General features: G+C 42.0%; 1 protein-coding gene across 3 annotated transcripts in view; it reads right to left on the bottom strand.

The window, feature by feature from the left end:
* Positions 1-2,655: 2,655 nt before the first annotated feature.
* LOC144692182 (outer dense fiber protein 2-like) overlaps positions 2,656-24,008 on the bottom strand; it is a 63,073-nt gene continuing 41,720 nt past the window's right edge. For 2 of the 3 annotated variants that reach the window (XM_078560725.1, XM_078560724.1), the window contains 5 exons: positions 20,826-20,936; positions 16,641-16,741; positions 13,111-13,273; positions 8,951-9,076; positions 2,656-3,186 (listed from right to left, as the gene is read on the bottom strand). In XM_078560725.1, the coding sequence (XP_078416851.1) occupies positions 3,016-3,186; positions 8,951-9,076; positions 13,111-13,273; positions 16,641-16,741; positions 20,826-20,936 (672 nt within the window). In that variant the 3' untranslated portion in view covers positions 2,656-3,015. The remainder of the gene's footprint in view (positions 3,187-8,950; positions 9,077-13,110; positions 13,274-16,640; positions 16,742-20,825; positions 20,937-24,008) is intronic. The other variant, XM_078560726.1, reaches the window with a different exon arrangement.

The raw sequence follows: 24,008 nt of genomic DNA on the forward strand, positions 1-24,008 counted from the left end.
TGAAGGGGTTGGATAGATAGGGAGAAACTTTCCGCTCGTAAAAGGATCGAGAACAAGAGGGCACGGATTTAAAGTGATTTGCAAAAAAAGCAAATGTGATGTGAGAAAAAAACTGTTCACACATCGAGTGGTTTGAGTCTGGAATGCACTGCCTGGAAGTGGGGTGGAGACAGGTTCATTTGAGGCATTCAAAAGGACATTAGATCATTACTTGAACAGGAACAATGTGCAAGGGTACAGGAAAAGGCAGGCACTAAGTCATAATGCTTAGTTGGAGAGTTGGTGAAGACACAATGGGCCGAATGGCCTCCTTCTGTGCAGCAACGATTCTGTGATACTTCATCTCCATCAGAATATCCTTCTATGCCTTTCTCCCTTACTGCTCATCTAGTTTCCCCTTAAATACATCTATGCTATTCGCCTCAATTACTCCTTGTGGTAGCAAGTTCCACAGTGAAGAAGTTTTTCCTAAATTCTCTATTGGATTTATTTGGGATTTTTAGCATTTTGAAAGAAAATGATGGGTAGTTAGAGATAAATTTTAAAATTAACAAGTTGCTTGACTGGGAGCCAATGTAGGTCACTGAGCACAGGGATGAGAGGGAAACAGGACCTGGTGTGAGTTTAGACGGACAGAGTTTTGGATTACCTCAAGTTTATGGAGGGCAGAATGTGGGATACCAGTCAGAAGTGCATTGGAACAGTCAAATCTAGAAGTAAGAAAGGCATGAATGGGGGTTTCATTTGAACATGTTTATAAAAGGAACAATGTCAAAAACCCAAATTGCAGATGATGAGATACAGGGGCAAAGTCAGGCGATTTTACAGGGGTGGAAACAGGTGGTCTTAGTGATGACGCTAATGAGGTCAGAAGCTCATCTCGGGGGTCAAATGTGGCACCAGGGTTGTGAACAGGCTGGCTTAATCTCAGACTGCTGCTATGGAGGGGGTTGGGGCCGGTAGTTAAGGAATGGGAGTTTGGAGGTGGAACCGAAAACAATTGTTTCAGTCTTCCCAATATTTAATTGTAAGAAATTTCTGCTCGTCTAGTACTGGATGTTGGATAAGCAGTCAGATAATTTAGCCACAGTGGAGGAGGCGGGAGAGGTGGTGGTGGTGAGGTAGATCTGGTCAGTGTAGACGCGAAAAATAACGTTCTGTCTTTGGATGATGTCACCAAGGGGCAGCATGTACATGAGACACAGGAGGGCCCAAGGATAGATCTTTGAGGACACCAGAGGTAATATTGCAGGAGTGGAACGAGAAGCCATTGCATGTAATTTTCTGACTGCATTTAGATAAGAATGGAAACAGGTGAGAGCAAACTCACCCAACTGGACGACAGCGGAGAGGTGTTGGAGGAGGATGGTGTGGTCAACGTGTCAAAGGCTGCAGACAGGTCAAAAAAGTGGAAGGCAAGTTTCTCTTTGTCACAGTCACATAGGATGTAATTTGTGACTTTATTAAGAACTGTTTTGGAAACGAGGCATTGGTGGAGACCTGATTGGAGGGATTCAGACCTAGAGGCCTGAATTTTTCCCGTGTCGGGAGTGGCCGCCAAGCCGACCGCCGCCTGCGATCGGGTCTGCGCCGTCATTTTACACGGGCGGGCCATTTAAGGCCCACCCAGCGTAACACGCGAGCGGTAACGCAGCACAACCTGTGCGGGCGGGGGGCAGAGGGAGAGTCGGGGCCAGCGCTCTTTCTCGCATGCGCGCGAGGGAGCGCTTCAATCTCCCTGATGCACGGAGCTGCCTCAGGGAAATTGAAACGGTTTTTAAAAACATTTATTCAGACATTAAAAATTGAATGAGACATGTGCCTTCGTGTGACATAGTTACACAAGATGGGACTTGTTTTTATTTTTCATATAAACTTTTTATTTAAGTTGTACAAGCTTTAGGAAATCTCATCCCGCTCGTGGATGAGGCTTCCTAAAAAAACGTCAAGGCCACTTGGCCTTTTTGCCTGCCCGCCAACTGTGAGGTTGGACGGGCAGCGTAAACTTGACATTAATTACTTCATTAATGGCCTTAACAGGCCTATCAATTATCGGCGCCTGCCGAAGGAAACATTGCGAGACAGCGCGATGACGTCAGGATGTACACCTCACGTCGTCACGCATCGTTTTACAGGCCGGTGTGTCGGGCCTGCCCCCACAACCCGACTGAAAAGTCCTGGCCAGAGTTCTGGGGCAGATGTGAACCAAAACATTTTTCAGCTGCTAGGGTATTTTAGGGCAAGAGAACATAACCTTAAAATCAGAGCCATGCTATTAAGAGCAAACACCTCTTCATATAAATGGTGGTAGAATGGAACTCCCTCCCAGGAAAAGAATTAAATGCTAGCTCAATTAATACATTCAAACCTGAGATCCATAGGTTTTTGTTGGCCAATGGTAATAAGGAAGTATGGAGCGAAGGTGGGTGGGTGGAGTTAGGATACAAGCTAGCCATGATCTCATTGAATGGTGGAACAGGCTCGAGAAGCCAAGTGGTCTTCTGTTCACACATGACATAAAAACCCACGGAAGGAATAGTATCCTGGTAGTTTCCCCACTTATTTTCACAGTGGCTTTAATCTTTTTTGTGTGGAAATTGACCAACTGAGGATGAATATGTGAACATTTCATAAAGGGACAATGTCAAAAACAAATTGCAGATACAAAAATAATGATTAAAAAAAAAACAAGATTAACAATTTTGTCGTAACAAAAATAAAATTATTCATTTACACACCAGCACAATTTCAAACTAATATTGAAAAATACAATATTCAAGCATATTAATTTATAAGCATTGACTACAGTAGTACTATCTTTATATTGTGCAGTATTTGCTTATAATCTCAGGTAATCTGTCCTGATCAAGCAATTTCCATGATCTTCACTGAAGTTTATTACGAAGTCAAACTTTAAAAAAAAAGTTTTCCACAATTAACTATAAAACAATTACATCAAATGTTGAGGGTATGACCACTGCAATACTCCAACAAATCCTACAGAGGTTAAGTTACTCATCTCAATGATGGTTCAACCTGAAATTCTGTTAAGGTGCTGTCTCCAAACATAACTGCATAGGACATTTTGAGAAACTGCACGTAATTCTGGATGTTCTGATTCCCACTCTCAGATTGCTCGAGACTGAGCTTCAACTCCTGCAGATGCGTTTTATGACTCATCTCAGCCTGAAAAAGCAAGATCAATTCCATGAGCTTCAACAGGACATCTTCAATAAGCCACTCATCCTTAAACTTTAATGTAAATTTCTCCAATTCCTATCAGTTTAAGAGTTAGTATTTCATCATCTCTGCTAATACAAGCAGGGAATCTTACAGCATAGGAGGAGACTGTTTGACCTGTCTTGGCTCTGTGAAAGAGCTGTCCAATTTAGTACCACACCCCAAATTTTTCCCCATAACCCTATAATATAGTTTTCAAGTACATGACCAATTGCCTTTTTGAAAGTTATGATGGAATCTTGCACCTAGTATATTCCAGATCTTAAAAAAGACCAGAGAGAAGAAATTTCTCCTAATTTCCACTCTAGTTATTTTGCCAGTTAAGTGCTTTTCAATATTTATTCCATGTGAACTGGACTACTTTTCTTTCCCCAAGTACTACACTGTCTAATTTAGTTATTTTCTGTTGATTTGGGTTTCTTTGCTCCTGAGCTCTGTTGCTTTATTCAACCTAAATTCACCCCAAACTCAATTCTACAAACGTTACAGGGATCTTTCACTTAGGCCTCCTGCAATGCAGAATTTGAAGGCAGTAGTTACACAAAATTAGGAAGCATTTGTTATATCGTGTTGGTAGAAAGATTTAAGCACATGCAGTGAAGACTGATTCAATGGTTTGAAAGCAATTAGGGATTTCAAAGCCATTTTGTATCTCACATCTTTGGAAAGAAAATAAAGACCATGACAGAAAATGTGGCGACAATTCATAGCACAGCAAAAAAATAATCTCACTCATTAGAAAATAATAATGTAAGAACTGTAGCTTAAAAGCAATCTAAGTTATCATCTCAAATTGGCTTGCACAATGTTATAAAGGTTAATCCATATGTAATATTTGTTCAGTATCTGATCCGCATTCTCACCACAAGCTTAGAACAAACTCTGTAACCACTATTATTCAGCTCCTTTTTCTGTAAATAATAGGTTTAACAGCAAGACTTGGAACAGGTATTTCAATCTGTGACTGATCCAGGCATTACACTATGTTTTCACTTGTTCATTACTTGGTGTCACTGAATTCAACAGAGTTTCTCCAACTAGAGATTAATGCATAAATTCTTGGGACCCATATGGTGCATTTGTCTGAAAGGAAATTTGGAAAATGAAATTCAGCTTAAACAATACACATAATCTAGCTTTTCCTCTGTGCTCAGACTTGGGCACTGAAAGTATTAAAAGGGTTCTTACCAAGTAATATAATTCTGATGTAATACAAGGTTGAAAAATTCACCCTACCCCAATCCCTTAGAGATTGTCCAACACCCCTCGTCTCCCTCCCCCAAAGGCACACTCTCCCTCTTACATGTGTTATTAGAGAACTGCAACTGGTAACTAACTTGTGATATCACATCACTGCTTCAGCCTGTGCCAAGATGAGGTGCATCAAACCAGGGCCCTCATACCCTGAGCAAATCCAGTAGATTCCAGTGAAACTGTGGGGATTGTCTGGGGTTGCACTCAATTGGAACAATGAAAATAATGCATTTTATACTTCCATACATGACCTGTTTTGTTCTGTATCTGGGTCCCAAAGCCATTAGAGGAGTAAGCCAGTTCATCAAGATTTGGAACCATGACCCAAAGTTTCTAATTCTCCAGCTTCCATTCACATGAGGGACTTGTCAGCAATCACTGGTGGTGGCTTGGCGAGCAGGATAAGACTCAACCAACATGGATCAGAGGTGTTGATGACTCTGCTCTTCACTGTGTACACCAGTTTTCGCTGCCAAGATCAAGTCTTCTGTGGGCTATATCAACAGGCTTACAAAAACACAACTGCTGCATTGTCCGGTACCTCAAGTCACCATGGATTATTACTGACTATTCCCTCCCAATTCATGGATCAATAAAGGGACATTTGAGCTGTTGTCTTGAGTTACATTTTAGGGTGAAAGGATTTGCATAACTAATTTCACCTGGGGCCACTGAAAAATGCTTCATGACTGTAAGGAAAAGATTCTGTGGCCTTCGATGTTTCTTTCTCAGCATGCTTAAAGAAAGAATTATTTGTGGGAAGAAATGGGACAGCCCTTGGTTGGGCTGTTCGGTGACGTGCTGTTTTTCACAAGTCTTCACCATTCCATCATCTCAGCCTGGATCTCAAAAGAGGAGTTTTACCATTTTACCATAGCTGATAACTAAACTCGCACAAGATCAAAAAACACTCGATGCAAAATCTGCAACTGGAACACACTGTTTATATCTGCATAATATTTCTTTGGCTCTTGGGGTCAAAACATGTGCAACATCGCTGTATTGCAAAAGGATTGTTCAGGTGGGATTTGTAATTGAGTCCTGAAAATGCATCAGTTGTATAGCTCCTGATTAACAGAGGTGAATTTTTAAACTTTTTGGGAGATTGCGACATCCCTTTACTTTCTCCCAGTTCTGTGCATCAATTTAGGAGAGAAAACATGTTTATAAACGTCTGCCATGGTGGGATGGTTACCAGTTGGGACCCTACAATAGGGAACAGAAGAGGAAGTGTCTGCAGTCTCTGGTAAAAATTCTCAGGAGGCACTGGTATTGCCTGGATTCTTCTACCTTGTTACACCCCCTTACCTGCACAATGTAAACGCTAATGAAGAAAGAGGCAATGTACGTTTTTCTCAAATCAGTAACAGACCAGGTGTTTTGTACATTTGCATTAGCAACGTTTTACACGGTGCCCTGTCATGTCTTTGGGGTGTTTAAAGTGCTTTACAAAATAATAGATTATTACTTTTGAAGTAGCTATTAAGCAGGTAAAAATGACTAGATGACTAAAAAGAAAGACTTGAACTTCTAAAACACCTTTCACCGCATAAGGGCATCCCAAAGCGCTTGACAGCCAATCAAGTATTTTTGAAGTGTAGTCACTGTTGTAATGTAGGAAACGCAGCAGCTAATTTGCGCACAGCAAGGCCTCAAGTTCTGGAGTGGGACTTGAACCCACAAACTTCTGACTCAGAGGCAAGAAGCTGAGCCATAGCTGATACAAGTTAACTTGTCTACCCAAAGCTCATAAGTACATTATACATAAGTCAGATACAAAATAAATGCGCATCTCGGAGACTTAAGGGTTCACTATCGCCTGCCAAGCAAAATGGCGCATAATTTTCTCGAAACGTTATGACAATAACGTCCTAAAAGTTTAAAATTTACATCACTATACAAGAAGTGATTGAGAAACAATGAAAGTATATTGATGCAAGATACTTCTTTTAATAATAAGCAAATTCATAGAATCATAGATTGGTTACAGCAGAGGGACCATTTGGCTCATCATATCTGTGCCGACTCTCTGCAAGTGTAACCCATCTAGCTCCCCTCCCCTTTCCTTTTCCCCAGCCCTGTAAATTTTTCCCTTCAGATAAATGATCCAATTCTTTTCTGAAGGCTTTGATTCAATCTGCCTCCACCACTGCTCCCAGGCAGTGAATTCCAGAGTGTTAAATAGTACACACATATATATATATTGTACTTTTTTGCAATGGAAGCAGTGCAGTACATGTGGTAATCAGTCACCAATTCAATCCTTGTGCAGAACTGTTCCCATTTTGTTCAAGTGTGGGGGCGTATCAGACAGAGGTCAGGCACCTCCACTTAATGGAAGAGAAAAGAAAACATTGGAAGAAAATTAGAGACAGAAGCATCCTCACCCCATTGATGCAATTCCTGAAGGCTGGCGCTGTGATGCTTTAGCAGATACAAACAAGTTTATTCTCCTAAGCTGATGCATTGAACTGTGGAAAAAGTAAAAGGGAACAGCCATTCCCCAAAAGTTCAAAACTCACTTCTCTTAGTCAGGAGCTATATTTCCAGGACTCTAAGAAAAACTGTTGATCTTTGCTCGCCACACCCCAACCTTACTAAGGCTACTCAATAATATTTTTGCATTATATTGAAGTCAAAACTTGCAAATTGTAGCAACTGTTGTTATGTAAGAAAATGCAATAGGCATTCAGCACTTGCCCCAAACCATAAACAGCAATAAGATAAATTAACAGTTTGCCATTTAAAAAAAAAACAGGCAGTGTTAACCAAGAGAAAATTGTTGACCAGACCACTGGGAAAACTCAAGCTCTTTGTGTAGTGCAATGCTTTTTTAAACATTCACCTAAGCAGACAGATGATATTTCTTACAAAAACAAAAAATGCTGGAAAAACTCAGGTAGTCTGACTCTTTTTCTGAAGAAGCATCATACTGACTCGAAACGTTAACTCTGCCTTTCCACAGATACTGTCAGACTTGAGTGTTTCTAGTATTTTTTGTTTTTGTTTTGTTTTGTTTTGATTTCCAGCATCTGCAGTATCTTGCCTTTATCTAGAAATTTTATCTCTGACAATGCAAGACCCCATCAGCACTGCAATGGAACATCAAGTCTAGATTATTTACTCAGGTACTGATGTGGGGTTTGAACCTACAGCCTCCTGACACAGGGGCAAGAATTCGAGCACCCAAGTCAAACTGATATATATTGGACTAGGTAACAGAACCTTCAGTTTCCATACTCAAACTCTTAAGTGGCACAGATGGTGGCTCTAATCTGGAGGCCAGCCACCACATAGTGAGTTTATGCCTTTTTAAATTAAATAGTGTGTGTGTTTTGAACAGATGAACACTCATGAAGAAGAATATTAAAATGCCTTTCCCCCGGGTATTTCCTCATTTGCAATTAGTAGTTCATTAAAAATAAACCTTTACTTGTTTTGTCAGACCTAATAAACCAAGGGGCAAACATAGGCACATAAAAGCTCTTTATAAGTTTTGATAAAATACTTGAATCATGCTGTTAACTCCTTGCGTTAAAAGCACAAGCTATTTTGTTTACAGTCAACTATTGGCAGGAGATGAAGTTGCATCACATATTCTCCCACAGATGCTGCTTGATCTACTGAGTATTTCCAACATTTTTTTATCTCAATATTTGTCCAATGTGCTGATCCAATGTCTCTGCATTAGTGCACATCTCACAGAGCGTGGGCCACTGGTGATTTGGAATTCCACTCCAGATATCTGAACACAGAAATCTTGGTTGGTACTCAGTGCAACACCGAGGGAGTGCGGCACTGCTGGAGATGCCATCTTTCGGATGCAGGATTAAACCAAGGCTGCATCTGCTCTCTCAGGTAAAGGTCAAAAGATTCCATGACGCTATTTCAAAGAGGAGCTCGGGGGAGTTATCTCCAACATTGAGCCCTCAACCAACAAAAAATCTGGTCATTATCACATTGCTGTTTGAGAGAACTACTTAGTCGCAAATTGGCTGATTACAACAGCGGCTGCATTTCATAAAAACTTCACTGGCTAGCGTTTTGGGGCACCCCGAGGTTGTAAATGGCATTACATAAATGCAAGTCTTCTTTAATTTATCACCTTCTTCGTTTGCCTTCAATGATGCAGAATGCTAGTAACACAGAGCCAAGTTCCTCGAATGGTTCAGCATGCTTAGGCAGCGTATAGTTGAAAGGAGGAAAGAAAAAGTGGTGGGGGAGAAAAACAAAGAGTTGGGTTTACCCCTGGCTTCAAATCACAAGCGGAATGTCTTTGCCAAAGTTAAGTCGTTCTCTCTCACTTGTGGTACAGGTTTTTGTATAGCCCTTTCTTCATTTTTGTTTTTGTACAATTTTACCTTGTGTCACTTTTGCTTCCAACTCATCTTTAAATTGTCTTGTGACTCAACAAAAAGATCCATTCCGCCCTCCCACAGGTAGACAGGAAACTCACGTTATTCTTGTTCCGTTGAAGCTGCTTTAGTTCTTTAGTCTTCCTGTTTAATTCTGATTCAAGGCTATGCACTTTGCTCTGAAGTGCACATTCTTGAGCTACCGCTTGATCCTTCACCTCGCTGACCTGTGAATGCAATGGGGAGAGGTCAAAAAGAATGACAATGCACAATGGGACAATACAGCCTGTGTTCTGTGGAATAGTAGTCATGTGAATGAAGGCACGACTAGGGGGTCAATGGAATTACTATTATCCAAACATTAATCATTCGCCTTGCTAACTATCCACCAGATTTTTGAAGACACATTCTGTGAAACATTGTCTCATTGTGCAGCTCATGAATGCCAGTCCCCCCACTGCCTGCCATAACCCAACCTGACCTGAAGAAAATTAGGTCATATTTGTGTTAGTAGCTTTAAATTGATGAACTCTCATCCTGGAGGAAACAGTTGTTTTCTATTCATTTTAGTCGAAACTCTCCATTTTAGGAACCTCTATTAAAATTCCCCCCTAGCTTTCAGTGGAAATAGTGCCGCATCCCAAATCTCTCTACTTAACAATTTTACAGTCTACACTGTATGCTCTCTACTGCTTCAATGTCCTTTCTACAATGGGACGCCCAAAACTGCAGACGGTACTCTACCCGTGACCTAATTATTTTTTAAAAATTTTTATATAGAAGTTCACCACTTTTTTATTCTTGTACTGTATGCTAAATATAAAACTCAAAATTCTGGTTTTATCTACCTACACACGCATTTCCTGGAAATTATGAGGGACTCCGGGGTCCTTCAGTTCTTGCGCACCATTCCAAGAGGATGATCCTGTTTACGCTTGAGAGTTCAAGTGTCACTAAAGAGATATGAACGCAAAATTCAAACCAACACCTCAGTGAGGAACTAGGGGAATGCTTCACTGCCAGAGGTGTCATCTTTCAGATGAGACAGTAAACAGTCTGCCCTCTCAGCTGGACGTTAAAAAAAGTCTCATGGCACCATCTCTAAATAGAGCAAGAGAGTTCTCGCCAGTGTCTTGGCCAATATTCTCTTAACCAACATCACTTTAAAAAAAAAGATATTAGCTGCTCATTATCATATCACTGTTTGTAGGACCTAAAATGCATAAAATGGCTAGACATCAAAAGTACTTCCTTCAGTGTCTGTAAAGTACTTTAGTTATCCTGAGGCACTGAATGGCCCTATATAAAGTCTTCATTGATCTACTCTTGAGAAGGCTTTGTGTTAAGACAATGATAAGTTATCATATATCCTTAAAGAACGGCCCAAATCTTCTGGCCTCCAGATCGTCAGAGACCAGATGTACAGCGGAGATGGTCATCGAGACCTCGTGGAAGTCCTGACGCTGATGCGCTGACCTAAGTGTGAATTGCCCAGGAGGTTTCAACTTCCAATGGACAATTCCCCTGCTCCCTGGGACCCTCCACGAATGTCTCTGACTCAGTCAGAGATTTCAAGCAATTCCGGGCTACTTACCTATAGTTATCCAGGAAATGTTAGACAGATTAAAACCTAGTCTAGCATCTGGGTAACTACACACCTGACAGCCCCAGTCACTCACATTAACCTCTTGACTACCCCGACCCAACTAACTCCCCAACTCTACTGCCTTCTAATCAGAATCACGTGAGAATTTGTAATGAGTTGTTTATAGATCAGGACAGTATTAACCATCGGAGAGAAAATATCGTCCAATGTTTACTAAACATGGAGATTTGTGTGAAGGTGATAATTTCTCTCTGATGGTTAACACTGTCCTGATCTAGAAACAGCTCATTACAAATCCTCATTGTTATCTTTCAGGCAACAATTCCAATTAACTTCGCATCTCTATTGAAGCTGTGAATTAAACTACACCCCTCATCCACCCCTCTGACTAGACAGGACTAACCCCCAACCCCGACGAGACCCGACCACTCCCTGATCTGACCCAACTACTTGACTCAATCCTTAGCCCCCTGGACCGACTCGATCCCCCACCCCCAAACTGCTGACTACCACCTCGCCCCACCCTATCCACTTACCCACCCCCCATTCACTAACATTCAAACTGTAATTTAAGCTTACCATAACGACAACTAGTGCTATAAAGAGGGAGGCATGTGCTGCTTTCCTCCCAACTCTACTCTGCTTCAGCACAGTTCTCTGAGGAACGCTTTGCTCCGCATTTCTGGAAAAGCTGGGCTCGGAAAGTTCTGGAAGAAACGTGGAGCAGCATCAAGCTGGGGGAATTTGAATGGTGCGGTGATCCAACGATAATTGCCACTCCTCAGAAGATCCGGGCCAGTGAATCTACTCTGACTTAAAATGCCATTCGTCCCCATGTACAGTAAGGTCACAAAAAGAGGTTTGCGCCTTCTAACAAAGATGTGTTTCATTCAGAGAAAACTGTTGCACTGAGCAGCTTTCTTCTTCTCCAATCTGAAGCCTGCTGCACTTACAGGAAGGAATTTAACCCTGGTGACAGGGGTCTCCCCTGCTGGTTGGAGAACCAGTGGGAGTCCTGTTTCACCACCGTGAGGGGTGGGGAGAGATGCCCGATGGAATTAGGTGATCGTCAGGCAGGTAACTGGCCAGCATCAGGCCTTTCCCAGAATTTAGGACCCTGGGAGTAGAAATCCCACTCGCTGATCAGAGGCCAGCAACTCTCCATTGCCGGAAGCACCAATGGCAGCGACTGCTGCTGTTAAAACAGCTTGGGAAAGGTTTGGGATTGCCGAGGGACCCAGGCTACAGGCGAGTGAAACAAAAACAGAAAATGCTGGAAAAATTCAGCAGGTCTAACAGCATCTGTGGATAGGAAAAAAAAACAGAGTTAACGTTTTGAGTCCTTATGACTCTTCTTCAGAGCCTTCTTTAGGCTCAAGGTGAAGGTCACCGGCTTGGGAGCACAGGGGTGGTGCGGCGGGTGGGGGGTGGTTTATAGGAAAGGACAGGGGATAATTTTCAGCCAGCCCCCCTTCCCAAGGCTGGGTTCCTTGATCAGGGACTTAGCAGATACATTTAATGTGGAGTTGCACTGAATCTTCATGCAAAGGCAATCATCCAGTTCGCTACGACAACCCTGTCATACTGAAAGTGTGAATGACTATCAATACGTCTCTATACCAGGACCTATGGTGGCAAAGAATATTGAGTGTCATGACATTCAAGTCTGGATAGCATTACTGTGATCAGCTTGAAGAAGAAAGGCTTCTTTGTGTGTCAGTTCTCACATTTACACCCACACGCGGGCTAATACTCTCAATAGTAGGACAGCCATACTGGCGAGAGTTGGATTGGTCAAGTAACTTGCCACCGAACACAACAACACAAAATCTGACATTGAGCCATGCAAGGAGCTATAAGGACCGGTGATCAAAAACTTGATTGCAAAAAAAAAAGGTAAGTTTTAAAGGTGCAGGTTGAAGGGGGAGGGAGGGGTAAAGAGGTTTTGAGATTTAATGAGGGAATGCCAGATATTAGGGCCTAAGCAACTGAAAGCATGGCAATAAAAATCAGAGATGCACAAGAGGCCAGAATGGGAGGAGCACACTGATTCATAGCTAGAATCAAAACACCCAGAAGGCTTTCAGTTCACCTAGTTGAATTGTAATGCCGTTGTCTGAACCTAATAAAAAGCAGTGGAAAAATACAATGATTATTTTCTAATCAGCCTAGTGATTGATTTTGCAGAAAATATTCAATCACTAGAAAGCATGAGGTAAAATGTATTCAGTGTTACACAGTTCAACTTCTTAAAAATAGGAATCGTCAGTTTATCCCATTGTTACTATCAAGTGGATCACCTCGTAGTGACTTTTGCACACAACTTGGAGGCATGTTGAATACACAAAGACTTCACTTTTTAGTTTCGAAGGCCTGCTTCCTGTGACCCCACAAAACACTTTTTGTTATGAGGAGCTGACAGGCCTCAAATCCATTCCTCAATCCCACTCTAGACTGGCAGTTTTGATTTTTGCACTCAAGTGGAGTGGGACTTGAACCCGGAACCTTGTGATTCAAAAGGCGAGAGAGCGCTAACAACCAAGCCACAGATGCAGCACTTAGTCTGTTCATAGTAAATGGTAGATATTTGTTGTAAATAAGGAAAGCTGCAGACCGGTGGAAAAATAATTTTGCAGGGCAGCGATGAGTTCGTACCTTTTCACTAACATCGTGTATCGCAGCCTCCAGCTGCCGACTTAATGCTGCAGATTCCCTTGACCTCTCTTCCAGCTGACATCTGCTGTGCAAAAGAGCTTCTTCTTGCTTTGCCATCGTCTCGGTTAACTCTTGGTTTTGTAAATCAACCTCCTTTAGTCTCCTTAAATTAATAATAATTGAAAGCCTTAAGTAAACTCAAACAAGAAAAGAGGCCACTTCTCATTATTAAAAAAAAAAGCATACTAAGCTCCAGTCCAAGGAAAGCTCATTATAAATTAATAATCCGGTCTCTCAGGGAATCAAGGGATGCGGTGAGCGGGCGGAAAAGTGGAGCTGGTGTCCAAGATCAGTCATGAGCGTATTGAATGGTAGAGGAGTCATATGGTTTGACTCCTGCTCCTGTCTCTTGCGTTCTTGAAACGACACTTATTTAAAGTTAGCATTCTGAGCTGGGTTAGCTGGCTGCCCTTTGTTTCTTCCATGGGCGGGTTTTGATCCAGCCTAGACTGATGGAATGAAATCCTTCTGCTGACAATAAAGGGTCCAATGCAAAATGCATGTAGTAGCTGAGCCGGAGAGACAAGAAGTTCCTGGGTTCAACACCCACTGTGTGTTGACTTAGCTGATCTAAGTTAAGTGGGACAATGTAAAGATACTACATTTGGTCATATTGGTCCAAGTGTTAATCCAATTCTTAGTAACCACAGGTCTATGAACAGAATTGACAACAATTCATCACAAATCTTCACTCAGCTAAGAATTCAGGGAAATAGGCTGTTTTATTTTTTACTGAGGGCAAGCTGATGGAATTTTACTTATAAAAGACTTTTATTGCCTAATGTCACCTTGAAAATTTTTAGTAATAGCAAGGATTAGACAGGGACTCCCCCTCTCACAGCTCAGCGGGTTAGGTTGATGAGTAACCATAGACTCAAGAAAGCCCTGGGGTTTGACTCCCAAGTCTGTGTTGAGTTGGTCAATCTCACCCAGGGAAACTGTAGAGACTACATTTGGTTATTTTGATCCTGGGTTAGAAAGGGGAAAATGAGCCACCATTTCCATTCTGATCACTATCAGTATTGCATTGCATCTTGGGAACCATCTACACACTTTCCCATCCCTGTGGTGGGGGGGGGCTTGGAGGGGGGAGGTCCAGGAAAATATGGGGGAGCCATGTTGGGATGGCTCCCCAGTACATTCCCGCTGCTGAGGAACTTTCCCAGGGCTGGCTGGGAAGCAGATTGGCCAATTTACATTCTGAGGCCCCAAGGGGGGCGATTTTGCTTCCACACTGTCATTTTGCCAGTGGCAGAATGGTCCCCACTGCGTACAGAGGCTACCAACTAAATGAAGGTGGTCTTCCCTGCGGCGCGCAAAGAGCAAGGGTGAATTATGAAAAGGCCGATTCAGTGGATAGGTTTCCCCTCTACCCTCCATCTGGATGCTGGTTATTTGATGATTAAACTGCAGTCCAACGAGGGTGCCTCCATTTTGTGGCAGCTTTGCAATCCTCAGAGATTTCCTCCATTTCAAACGTCCTTAATAGGACGTCAAGCACGGAGACGACCAATGAGGGGTCCACCTCCAGAAAGACTGATACGCCAGTCTCGCTGCTGGCAAATGCAGGCCTAGGATCCCCATTTAGGCCTGATGTTGGGGCCCCAAAACAAAATCCAGCTCAAGCAGTCAATGCTTTCAGGAGATGAAAGTGGAGGGCAGGATAAGTTGTAAAAAAAAATGAGTCTGAAAGCAGAGCAACGCACCTTGTGCGCATAATTTGGCATATCTTAAATATAGGTTCAGAAATACATGCGAATTAATGTGTATTTTATTTTTCCATTAGAAGAAGGCAAGATAGCGAAATAGAAGTGTTTAAATTCAGTCCAATAATCTTTATGTGATTTGACAATGTAATAATTAAGGCAACTGCTTTAAAATTATGGGTCTGTATTTACTAATGAATATAACAATGATTTTCTAACTGACGACACCTGGGAGTGCCCAACATCTCTTTATCCACTTCCTCTCAGCTGATTTAAGTGGCTAACAATAGAGATGCTGGCGACAGCTGTTATGTCAAACCTCCCAACAGCAGGTGAAGGAGAGGTAGGGTGAACTGCGAAAAAGGAGTGTTAGGAACATTACACGGATTCATTTGCACTGCAGTCTGAAATTAATAGCTGCAGCTTAGACTCCAGTCAGAATCATCCATACATTGTCTAGCCCTTGCTTGTCTGGGACTGTAACAGTCATGTCCAAGAGAGAGCTGTGTGTGTGTGTGTGTGCGCCTGGATACTGAGATGAGGGGAGGCCTCTATCAACATATTAAAAATGTTTAGGTGGTGGGGAGGAGACAATCCTCATATTTAAATTGACAGGGGGTTATATTCAGTGTCCCAGATCGAACAGAGTCCCTGAGCACTTTGTAAACCAGATTTCACAGCGCACTGGATTTATACTGCATGGGTATCAAATGAAAGAGTGAGGCAATACCTTCCCCAGCCCCAACCAGGGGAGGTGATAGAATCACACAATCTTACAACAGAGGAAGCCATTTGGCTTGTCATGTGTGCGCTAACTCTCAAACAGTAGTTTGCGCTTAGTCCCACATCTCCCCTTTTTCTTCATAACCCTGTCCAAATCCTTTTTAAAATTGTTTTTGGAATTAGCATTTGCTAACTATTCAGATGGAGTGCTCTAGATGCATACAACTGAGTGAAAAAAATTCTCATCTCCCCTCTAGATCTTTTTCCAATGATGTTGAATCCTTGACTTCTAGTTACTGAAACAGATGCCGGAGAGAATGTCTTTCCCTATCTACTCTATCACAATCTCATGTCCTCTTGAAAACACTATTAGGTCACCTTTTAACCATTTCTGATCCAAGGAACAGTCCTAACTTTCCAATCTCTCCTCATAACTGAAGTTCCCCATCCTTGGTTAATTCCTAGTAAAACTTTTCTATACTCTTTCTAAAGTCTTTCATGAAGTCTGGTGCCCAGAACTGACCAGCTACTCCAGCTGAGGCCTAGCCAGTGATTTATAAAGTTCTAGCAGGATCTCTTTGGTTTTACATTCTATTCTTCTCTTTATAAACCCAAGTAGCCCATTAGCTTTTTGAACCACCTTATCAACTTGTCTTGATACCTTTAAGGATTTGGATATATGGACACCAGGATCTCCCTTATCATTTACAGTTTACAAAATTGTGCCATTTATAATATATTGCCCTTTCAAAGTGCAATTCTTCACACTTCTCAGCACTGATCTCTGTCTGCCATTTCACCGACATGAAGCGTGTTTATAACTTCCTTATCATGATCCAACGCTTTGACAAATTTTGTATCATCCGCAAACTCAATAACTTTAGTTCAATCTACTCACTCCAGAGTCACATGGGACATGTGTACACACTGCCAGAGTATGGGCTGTAGCAAAGACAGCATTGATGACCAACACTATATGGGTGCTGGAAACGAACTGGTAGATGACAAAACAAAATTATCCGAATAATTATAATTAGTTACCGAGAAAGAGCTTCTAACGCCATCTGTAATTTTTGTTTCTCCTCACGCAAAGATTCCACTTTTTCGGAAGAGGATTTCAATTGGAAGCTCTGGTCGCCAGCCTGAAACATTAATTATTAACTAATTATATCACTCGCACAAAATCCATTTTGGTGGAGTACGCTAGCTGCTGTCAACATGACCAGTAAATGAAGGGGATCGACAGGATAGTAAATAATGTTCATAATCAAGGCCAACCGAGGACAAATACAGCAAAAATGATCAGAACTGGAAAGCTGAGTATTATACCGCTGCACAAGGGAAACAGCCATACAGTGTGAAAGGATTCAAAAGAATAGGTGTACCTTGAAAAGTCCAAGGATTATTAGAAATCCATACACAGTGCTTAGCATATTGGTTTCAGAACTTTGCAGACTGCTAAAATTACAATACACAGCAATATGGAAAGGTGCCTTCTCCAAGCTTCCAATGAGATTCTCATATATAAGGTTGTAGATTGGAAAGGCTGGGGCACAGGACACACCAGAGGTGCATTCAACTGGTCACCATGTGCTAATACCAGACTCCCACAGTTAACGGTGTTTGTCTTAACATCCCTGCACCTTCACCCGCATCTCAATCAATGTTTTTTTTAATATAGATCGAATAACCTCTTGTGACACAGGAGCTTTTCCTCATATTCATTTACATCCTACTTTCAGCAGCTCAGCAAAGACTTCCAATTCCTTCATGTGCAGTTCCGCTTGATTTTTCATCCACAACATGATAGTAACTCAGCGGGAGGAGGGGAAGGAATGGGTAGAAGGCAAAAAGTAGATGAAAGATAACCAGTTAAACTGGTGAAACTCTGCTGGCAACTCTAATCAGGTCACCACTATGCAACACTTCATAGGGTACTGCTGAAATATTATTGTCCATTGAAGAAGCAGACATTAGTAAATGCCAATGCCAAATCTTAAGAAAAAGAGTCATTATTTCCTGTTGCTTTCTGGTGACCTTAGTATTATGTGGCTCCCAAGAGGAGGAGACAGGATTTACAAGGAGCTCCTAGTCTACAAGTATCTGGAGACCAATAAATCATTCTCTCTTGCAGGCTTCTGAATCTTTGGATGCTCTGTCGATGAGTATATTGAAAACAATAGATTGTGAACATAAGATAATTGAAGGATATGGAATTAGGGCAGGAAAGTGGAGTTGATGTAGATATGCTACCATGACCTTACTAAATGGTGCAGCAGGCTCAAAGGGCCATCTACACCGTCTCCTATTATGTTCGCATGTCTCTAGTAGAGGTACAGCATTGTTGTTTTAACCGTTATTTTTAAACGGGCAAACTACGGTCAACATTAGCAACTTGCCTTTAATTGATGTCAGGATGTGCCTATTCTGAGCATTTCCCCATAGTGAGTTACTAAGAAAGATCAAACTGTGCCTCAGAACTCACTACTTTAAGAAGGGGCAGGTTAGCTTTTACACAGTTTCCCTTTAGGAAAGGGCTATCGGGATGTTAAGAACCTCCTCTCTATTAATTTTTTTAAATTATGTTTTGGGATGTGGGTGTCGCTGGAAAGGCCAGCATGTGTTGTGCATCCCCAACTGTCCTTGAACTGAGTGGCTTGTTCAGCCATTTCAGATTCAGTTAAGAATCAACCACAATACAGCGGTTCTGGAGTCACATGTAGGCCAAAGCAGGTAAATATGGCAGGTTTCCTTTCATAAAGGGCATTAAGTAATCCAGGTGGGTTTTTAACGACAATTGATGATAGTTTCATGGTCACCATTACCAAGACTGGCTTTCAATTTCAGATTTTATTAATTGAATTTAGATTCTACCAGCTGGCATGGTGGGATTTGAACCCATGCCCCCAGCGCATTAGCCGGGGCCTCTGGATTACGAATACCATTGTTGTTACCAAACAGTGAATCCTTTGACTCATTGAATCAAAGAATCAACTGTCGTTAAGATTTCTTGAAAACAAAAACATGAAATATTATATCATTTGATTCTTAAACTTAAAGCCTTACCCCCTTTAATTTACTGACTTTGCAACACTTAAGTTCACAAAAATAAAGAAAATAAATACTGGTTCCTGCACAAATCAACAAAGAGCCATCAATTAGTCACACCCTCCTGCTCTTTCCCCACATCGCTGCAAATGTGTTTTATTTTTAAGTAGAGATTTAATTCCATTTTGAAAATAACCCTCAGGCAGATCACAAGAACTTGCTGAGTAAAACTTATACGAGTTATTTTGTTGGTCATTTTACTGACGCACTATGCCACTTAGTGAAAATGTTATTTTGGATCACTTAAAACATCGTTCTCAAGAAGGCTCCTGTATCTTATAGCCCACCAGGCTATAAGGGAAAGGTCACCAATACAATGCCTTCGTTATTAAATTAACAATAACAAAATGCCACAGAAGAAACAATTGATGAATACGCCTTCTCTGTTTCTGTACCTCTCATATATCTTATCTGGTTATCTTCTCCTGCAATTTTCCCGAGACTAGCCTTCAGCTCATCAGCTGCTGTCTGCAATAACTGGACCTATTCTTAGGAGTGACAGATTTAATTGTGCAGTAGTCTCCTCAACATAAGAATACTGAGTGACAACTGCAACTTTCAAACAATACATTTCTTTCATGCTGCAGTTCCAGGCAGAATAATTCTGCTCGTTTACCAGAATGAATATGAGCAATTTCGAGAAAGTGGTGACCCTAAGGGACACAATTTATATCCTGTGATGTGCTAACCTAATTTTCCACAAGTAACAAAGTTGTGCATTTCCCCCCATTTCTTAACTTCAACAGAAGCAGCAGAAAGCAGTGTTCCCCATTCAAATCTGCCTTTTCACTCCAATTATCTACAAACTACTTCAAAAGTAACTGCGCCATATAATTATTCTCTTCCATTGTGACTTTTTTCCTTAACCAACTGCATATCACATCCCACAGACTTTAGTTTAAAAGCAGCCATGGCTTCTTTTCTTTGAAAAAGATGCACATTTGCTGCCACACAGTGGCATCATATCTAACACAACCATTATCAGGTAAAACAATGGTCGAATGTAATATAGAGGTTCCTACATAAAGCATCAATCATGTGGGTTCAAAAGACATCTCCTTTGCAGGAGATTGAGATTTTCATTCTGGATTCTATCCAGCATTATAGTCATTGAGTACAATTGACCAATCAGTGAAATCCGTTTTGCTGGTGATGCAATATAGGTTCACATCTACCAGAGGCTGGATTGAATATCAAAATTCATATCTTTGGAAATTTTTTCTCCCCTCCCTGAAGTTTCTCACCTCTTATTCCCTCCTGTCAGTCATAGTCATAGAGGTCTACAGCACAGAAAAAGGCCATTCGGCCCATCGAGTCGGTGCCAGTCAAACAAGAACCTAACTATTCTAATCCCATCTTCCAGCACTCCTGAAGGTGGGGATTGATGTTAATCCATTCTTGTGACCTTACCATTATTAAAAGATCCAGGGTAACACCTTACAGACCTCAAAAGGTAGACAAGATAAAAGCAACCTTCATTCAATTCAACTGGATATCCAAATCGAGTCCTTGAGTTGCACTGCTTTTACAAATGTCATCATCTTGGGGTTCACAAATTGCAAACCAACATATCATCTGAAACCTAAGAGTCTGGACAGTGTCCCAAACACATTGCTACTTTCAGCGGACACCAACCAGGACAAAGCAGTCCATTTGATTGGTACCCCGTCCACAAACATTCACTCCCTCCACCACCAACACACAGTAGCAGCAGTGTGTACCATCTACAAGATGCAATGCAAGACCTCACCAAGCCTCCTTAGGCAGCACCTTCCAAACTTACAACCACTACCATCTATAAGGACAAGGGCAGCAGACACATGGGAACACCACCACCTGGAGGTTCCCCTCAAAGCCACACACCATCCTGACTTGGAAATATATCTCCGTTCCTTCACTGTCGCTGGGTCAGACTCCTAGAACGCCCTCCCTAACAGCACTGTGGGTGTACCTACACCACATGGACTGCAGCGGGTCAAGAAGTCAGCTGACTGCCACCTTCTCAAGGGCAATTAGAGATGAGAAATAAATGCTGGCCTAGCCAGCGATTGCCCACACCCCAACACCCCATGAACAAATTAAAAAACCACTTAAGAAAGCTTACTAAATTTTCATTACCTGAGTTTCATATTGTAGAACAACTTCCTTTTGTTGTTTGGCTTCGGCTTTTAGCTGCTCAAGTTCTGCTGTTGTCGTTGACGCCTTTTCTTCCAAAGCTGTTAATGAAACCTGTGAACAGCAATACACTGTCTCCATCATTCAATTTATGGCCAGTACAACAGGACACACATTCAGTTGCCATTTGCTGAATGATTGAGCGCCTCATGAGGCTCAACGGCTAGATATCACGCAGCACAAACCGGCCACCTTGCAAAGAGGGATAATAATAGTATAAATGACTAATCAGCCTGTTTCCTCCTCCTCATCATTATCCAGTGATCCCTATTGGAATATTTATGCAAGTATCTGATGCTTTACATGATTTAGTAATATGCCAACACTCACCAAAACAAGAGTTCACACAAAATGACAACCTAGCTATGATTCTGCAATTCTCCAATGCCCATATGCCAAACCAATCCCAGCAAGGAATGTGGCTTTCAGGATTAGGTAAATCTACTTCAGAGCAGTGGGACTCATTCAAGAAGGAAATAGGGAGAGTACAGGGCCAACATATTCCAGTAAAGACAAAGGGTGGGAGCAACAAATCCAGGGGACCCTGGATGTCGAGGGATATACAGGATTAGACAAAGAGAAAAAGGGAGGCTTATGGCAGATACCGAGGGCTCAAAACAGCGGAAGCCCTAGAGGAATATAAAATGTGTAGGGGGGGAAAACTTAAAAAAGAAATTAGGAGAGCAAAAAGTGGGCATGAAAAAACATTGGCAGGTAAAATAAAGGAAAATCTAAAGTTATTTTACAAGTACGTTAAGAGTAAGAGGATAACTAGGGAAAGAGTAAGGCCCATTAAGGACCATAGTGGTAATTTGTGTGTGGAGCCAGAAGACTTAGGTAGGGTTCGAAATGAATACTTTGTGTCGGTGTTCACAAGTGAGAGGGACGACATGGGTATGGAAATCAGGCAGAAGGACTGTGGTATAAGTAAAGAAATTAGCATAGAAAGGGAGGAGGTTCTAAGTGGTCTGGCAGGCTTAAAAGTAGATAAATCTCCAAGCTCAGATGAAATGTATCCCAGGCTGTTGAGTGAGGCAAGGGAGGAGATAGCAGGGGCGCTGGCAATAATTTTCAGTACCTCTCTGGCCACAGGAGAGGTGCCAGAGGACTGGAGGACAGCCAATGTGGCACCATTATATAAGGGATAAACCAGGGGACTACAGCCCAGTCAGTCTAACCTCAGTGGTAGGGAAACTATTGGAAGCAATTCTGAGGGACAGAATTAATCTACACTTGGAGAGGCAGGGATTAATCAAGGACAGTCAGCATGGTTTTGTTAAGGGGAGGTCATGTCTGACCAATTTGATTGAATTTTTCGAAGAGGTGACCAGGTATGTAGATGAGGGCAATGCAATTGAAGTAGTCTACTTGGACTTCAGCAAGGCTTTTGATAAGGTCCCGAATGGGAGACTGATAACGAAGGTAAGAGGCCATGGGATCCAAGGCAATTTGGCAAATTGGATCCAGAATTGGCTGAGTGGCAGGAAGCAGAAGGTGATGGTCAAGGGGTGTTTTTGTGACTGGATACCTGTGTTCAGTGGGGTCCCACAGGGATCGGTGTTGGGTCCCTTGCTGTTTGTGATATATATAAACAATTTAGACTTGAATGTAGGAGAGTTGATCAGTAAGTCGCGGATGACATGAAAATTGGTGGGGTAGTAAATAGTGAGGAAGATAGCCTTAGATTACAGGAGGATATAGACGGGCTGGTCAGATGGGTTGATCAGTGGCAAATGGAATTTAATCTGGATAAGAGTGAGGTGACGCACTTGGGCAGGACAAACAAGGCACGGGAATGCATGAAGAATGGTAGGACCCTGGGAAGTACCGAGGATCGAGGGACCTTGGTGTGCATGTCCACCGGACCCTTAAGGTAGCGGGACAGGTAGATAAGGTGGTTAAGAAGGCATAGGATACTTGTCTTTATCAGCCGAGGCATAGATTATAAGAGCAGGGAGATTGTACTGGAGCAGTATAAAACGCTGGTTAGGCCACAGCTTGAGAATTGCGTGCAGTTCTGGAATCTGCAATATAGGAAGGATCAATAACCAGGGGGTATAGAGTTAAGGTAAGGGGCAGGAGATTTAGAGGGGATGTGAGGAAGAATTTTTTCACCCAGAGGGTGGTGGGAATCTGGAACTCACTGCCTGAAAGGGTGGTAGAGGCAGAAGCCCTCATAACATTTGAGAAGTATTTGGATGTGCACTTGCGATGCCATGGCATACAAGGCTATGGGCCTAGTGCTGGAAAATGGGATTAGAATAGTTAGGTACTTGTTTGACCGGTGCAGACTCGATGGGCCGTAGGGCCTTTTTCTGTGATGTAGACCCCTATGACTCTATAAAGCAGGAGGGCTGAACAAAAATGATTCCATCAATGAATAGAACTGAAATTAAGTTATATAGGCCCACTTCACTCAGGAAACTAAATTTTCCTTCGACAACCTTCCATGTAGTTTTCCGTTTATATAAAGTTCATTTTATTAAAATTTTAAATGAAAATTCCTTTGACATTGTTCGTCTATTTCTACGGATTGAGTTCTTGTTTCTTCCCATTCCTCCTGGTGCTCAGGGAGTCAAGGTCAGAAGTGGAGCTCTAAGCTCTCTCCCAACTTTCTTCTTCTGCCTCCAAATGTTTTTCTCCCTTGTGAGGCAACGCCCAACTCCTCGCTTCGTCTCACGTTATTTTAAACCCTATTTCTTTCCTTCCACTCAAGAGCGATGCGTCACCATTTGCTCTACTTCTGGCTTGGCTTTTATACCACTTTCCATTTATTTTCCCCAACTGTGAACTTCAAAATAGAGTCTGGAATTCAGTTAGAGCTCTGCGATTTGTTTTTCATCAGCCGATAATCTGAAACAGACACATTATCCAAACTTGTGCACTCTAAATGAGGAATTATCAGAGTAGCTATGTGCCACGGAAAGAGTTTTTCCAAAATGATGTTATGGAGATTGCATCATTCTGGCTGGAAGGCAGGTTGAAGGGACAATGGTGTCTGATTAATAATTCACACCCAAAATGCTAACATGTACTCTCCACAGGCGTTGACTGACCTACAGAGTGTTTCTAAGATTTGGAGTTCTGGAATGTGCTCGATTCTTGTCTCATATGTGCAATTCAAAA

This window comes from Cetorhinus maximus, chromosome 17, assembly GCF_964194155.1.
Source record: "Cetorhinus maximus chromosome 17, sCetMax3.hap1.1, whole genome shotgun sequence".
In the NCBI taxonomy this organism is placed as follows: domain Eukaryota; kingdom Metazoa; phylum Chordata; class Chondrichthyes; order Lamniformes; family Cetorhinidae; genus Cetorhinus; species Cetorhinus maximus.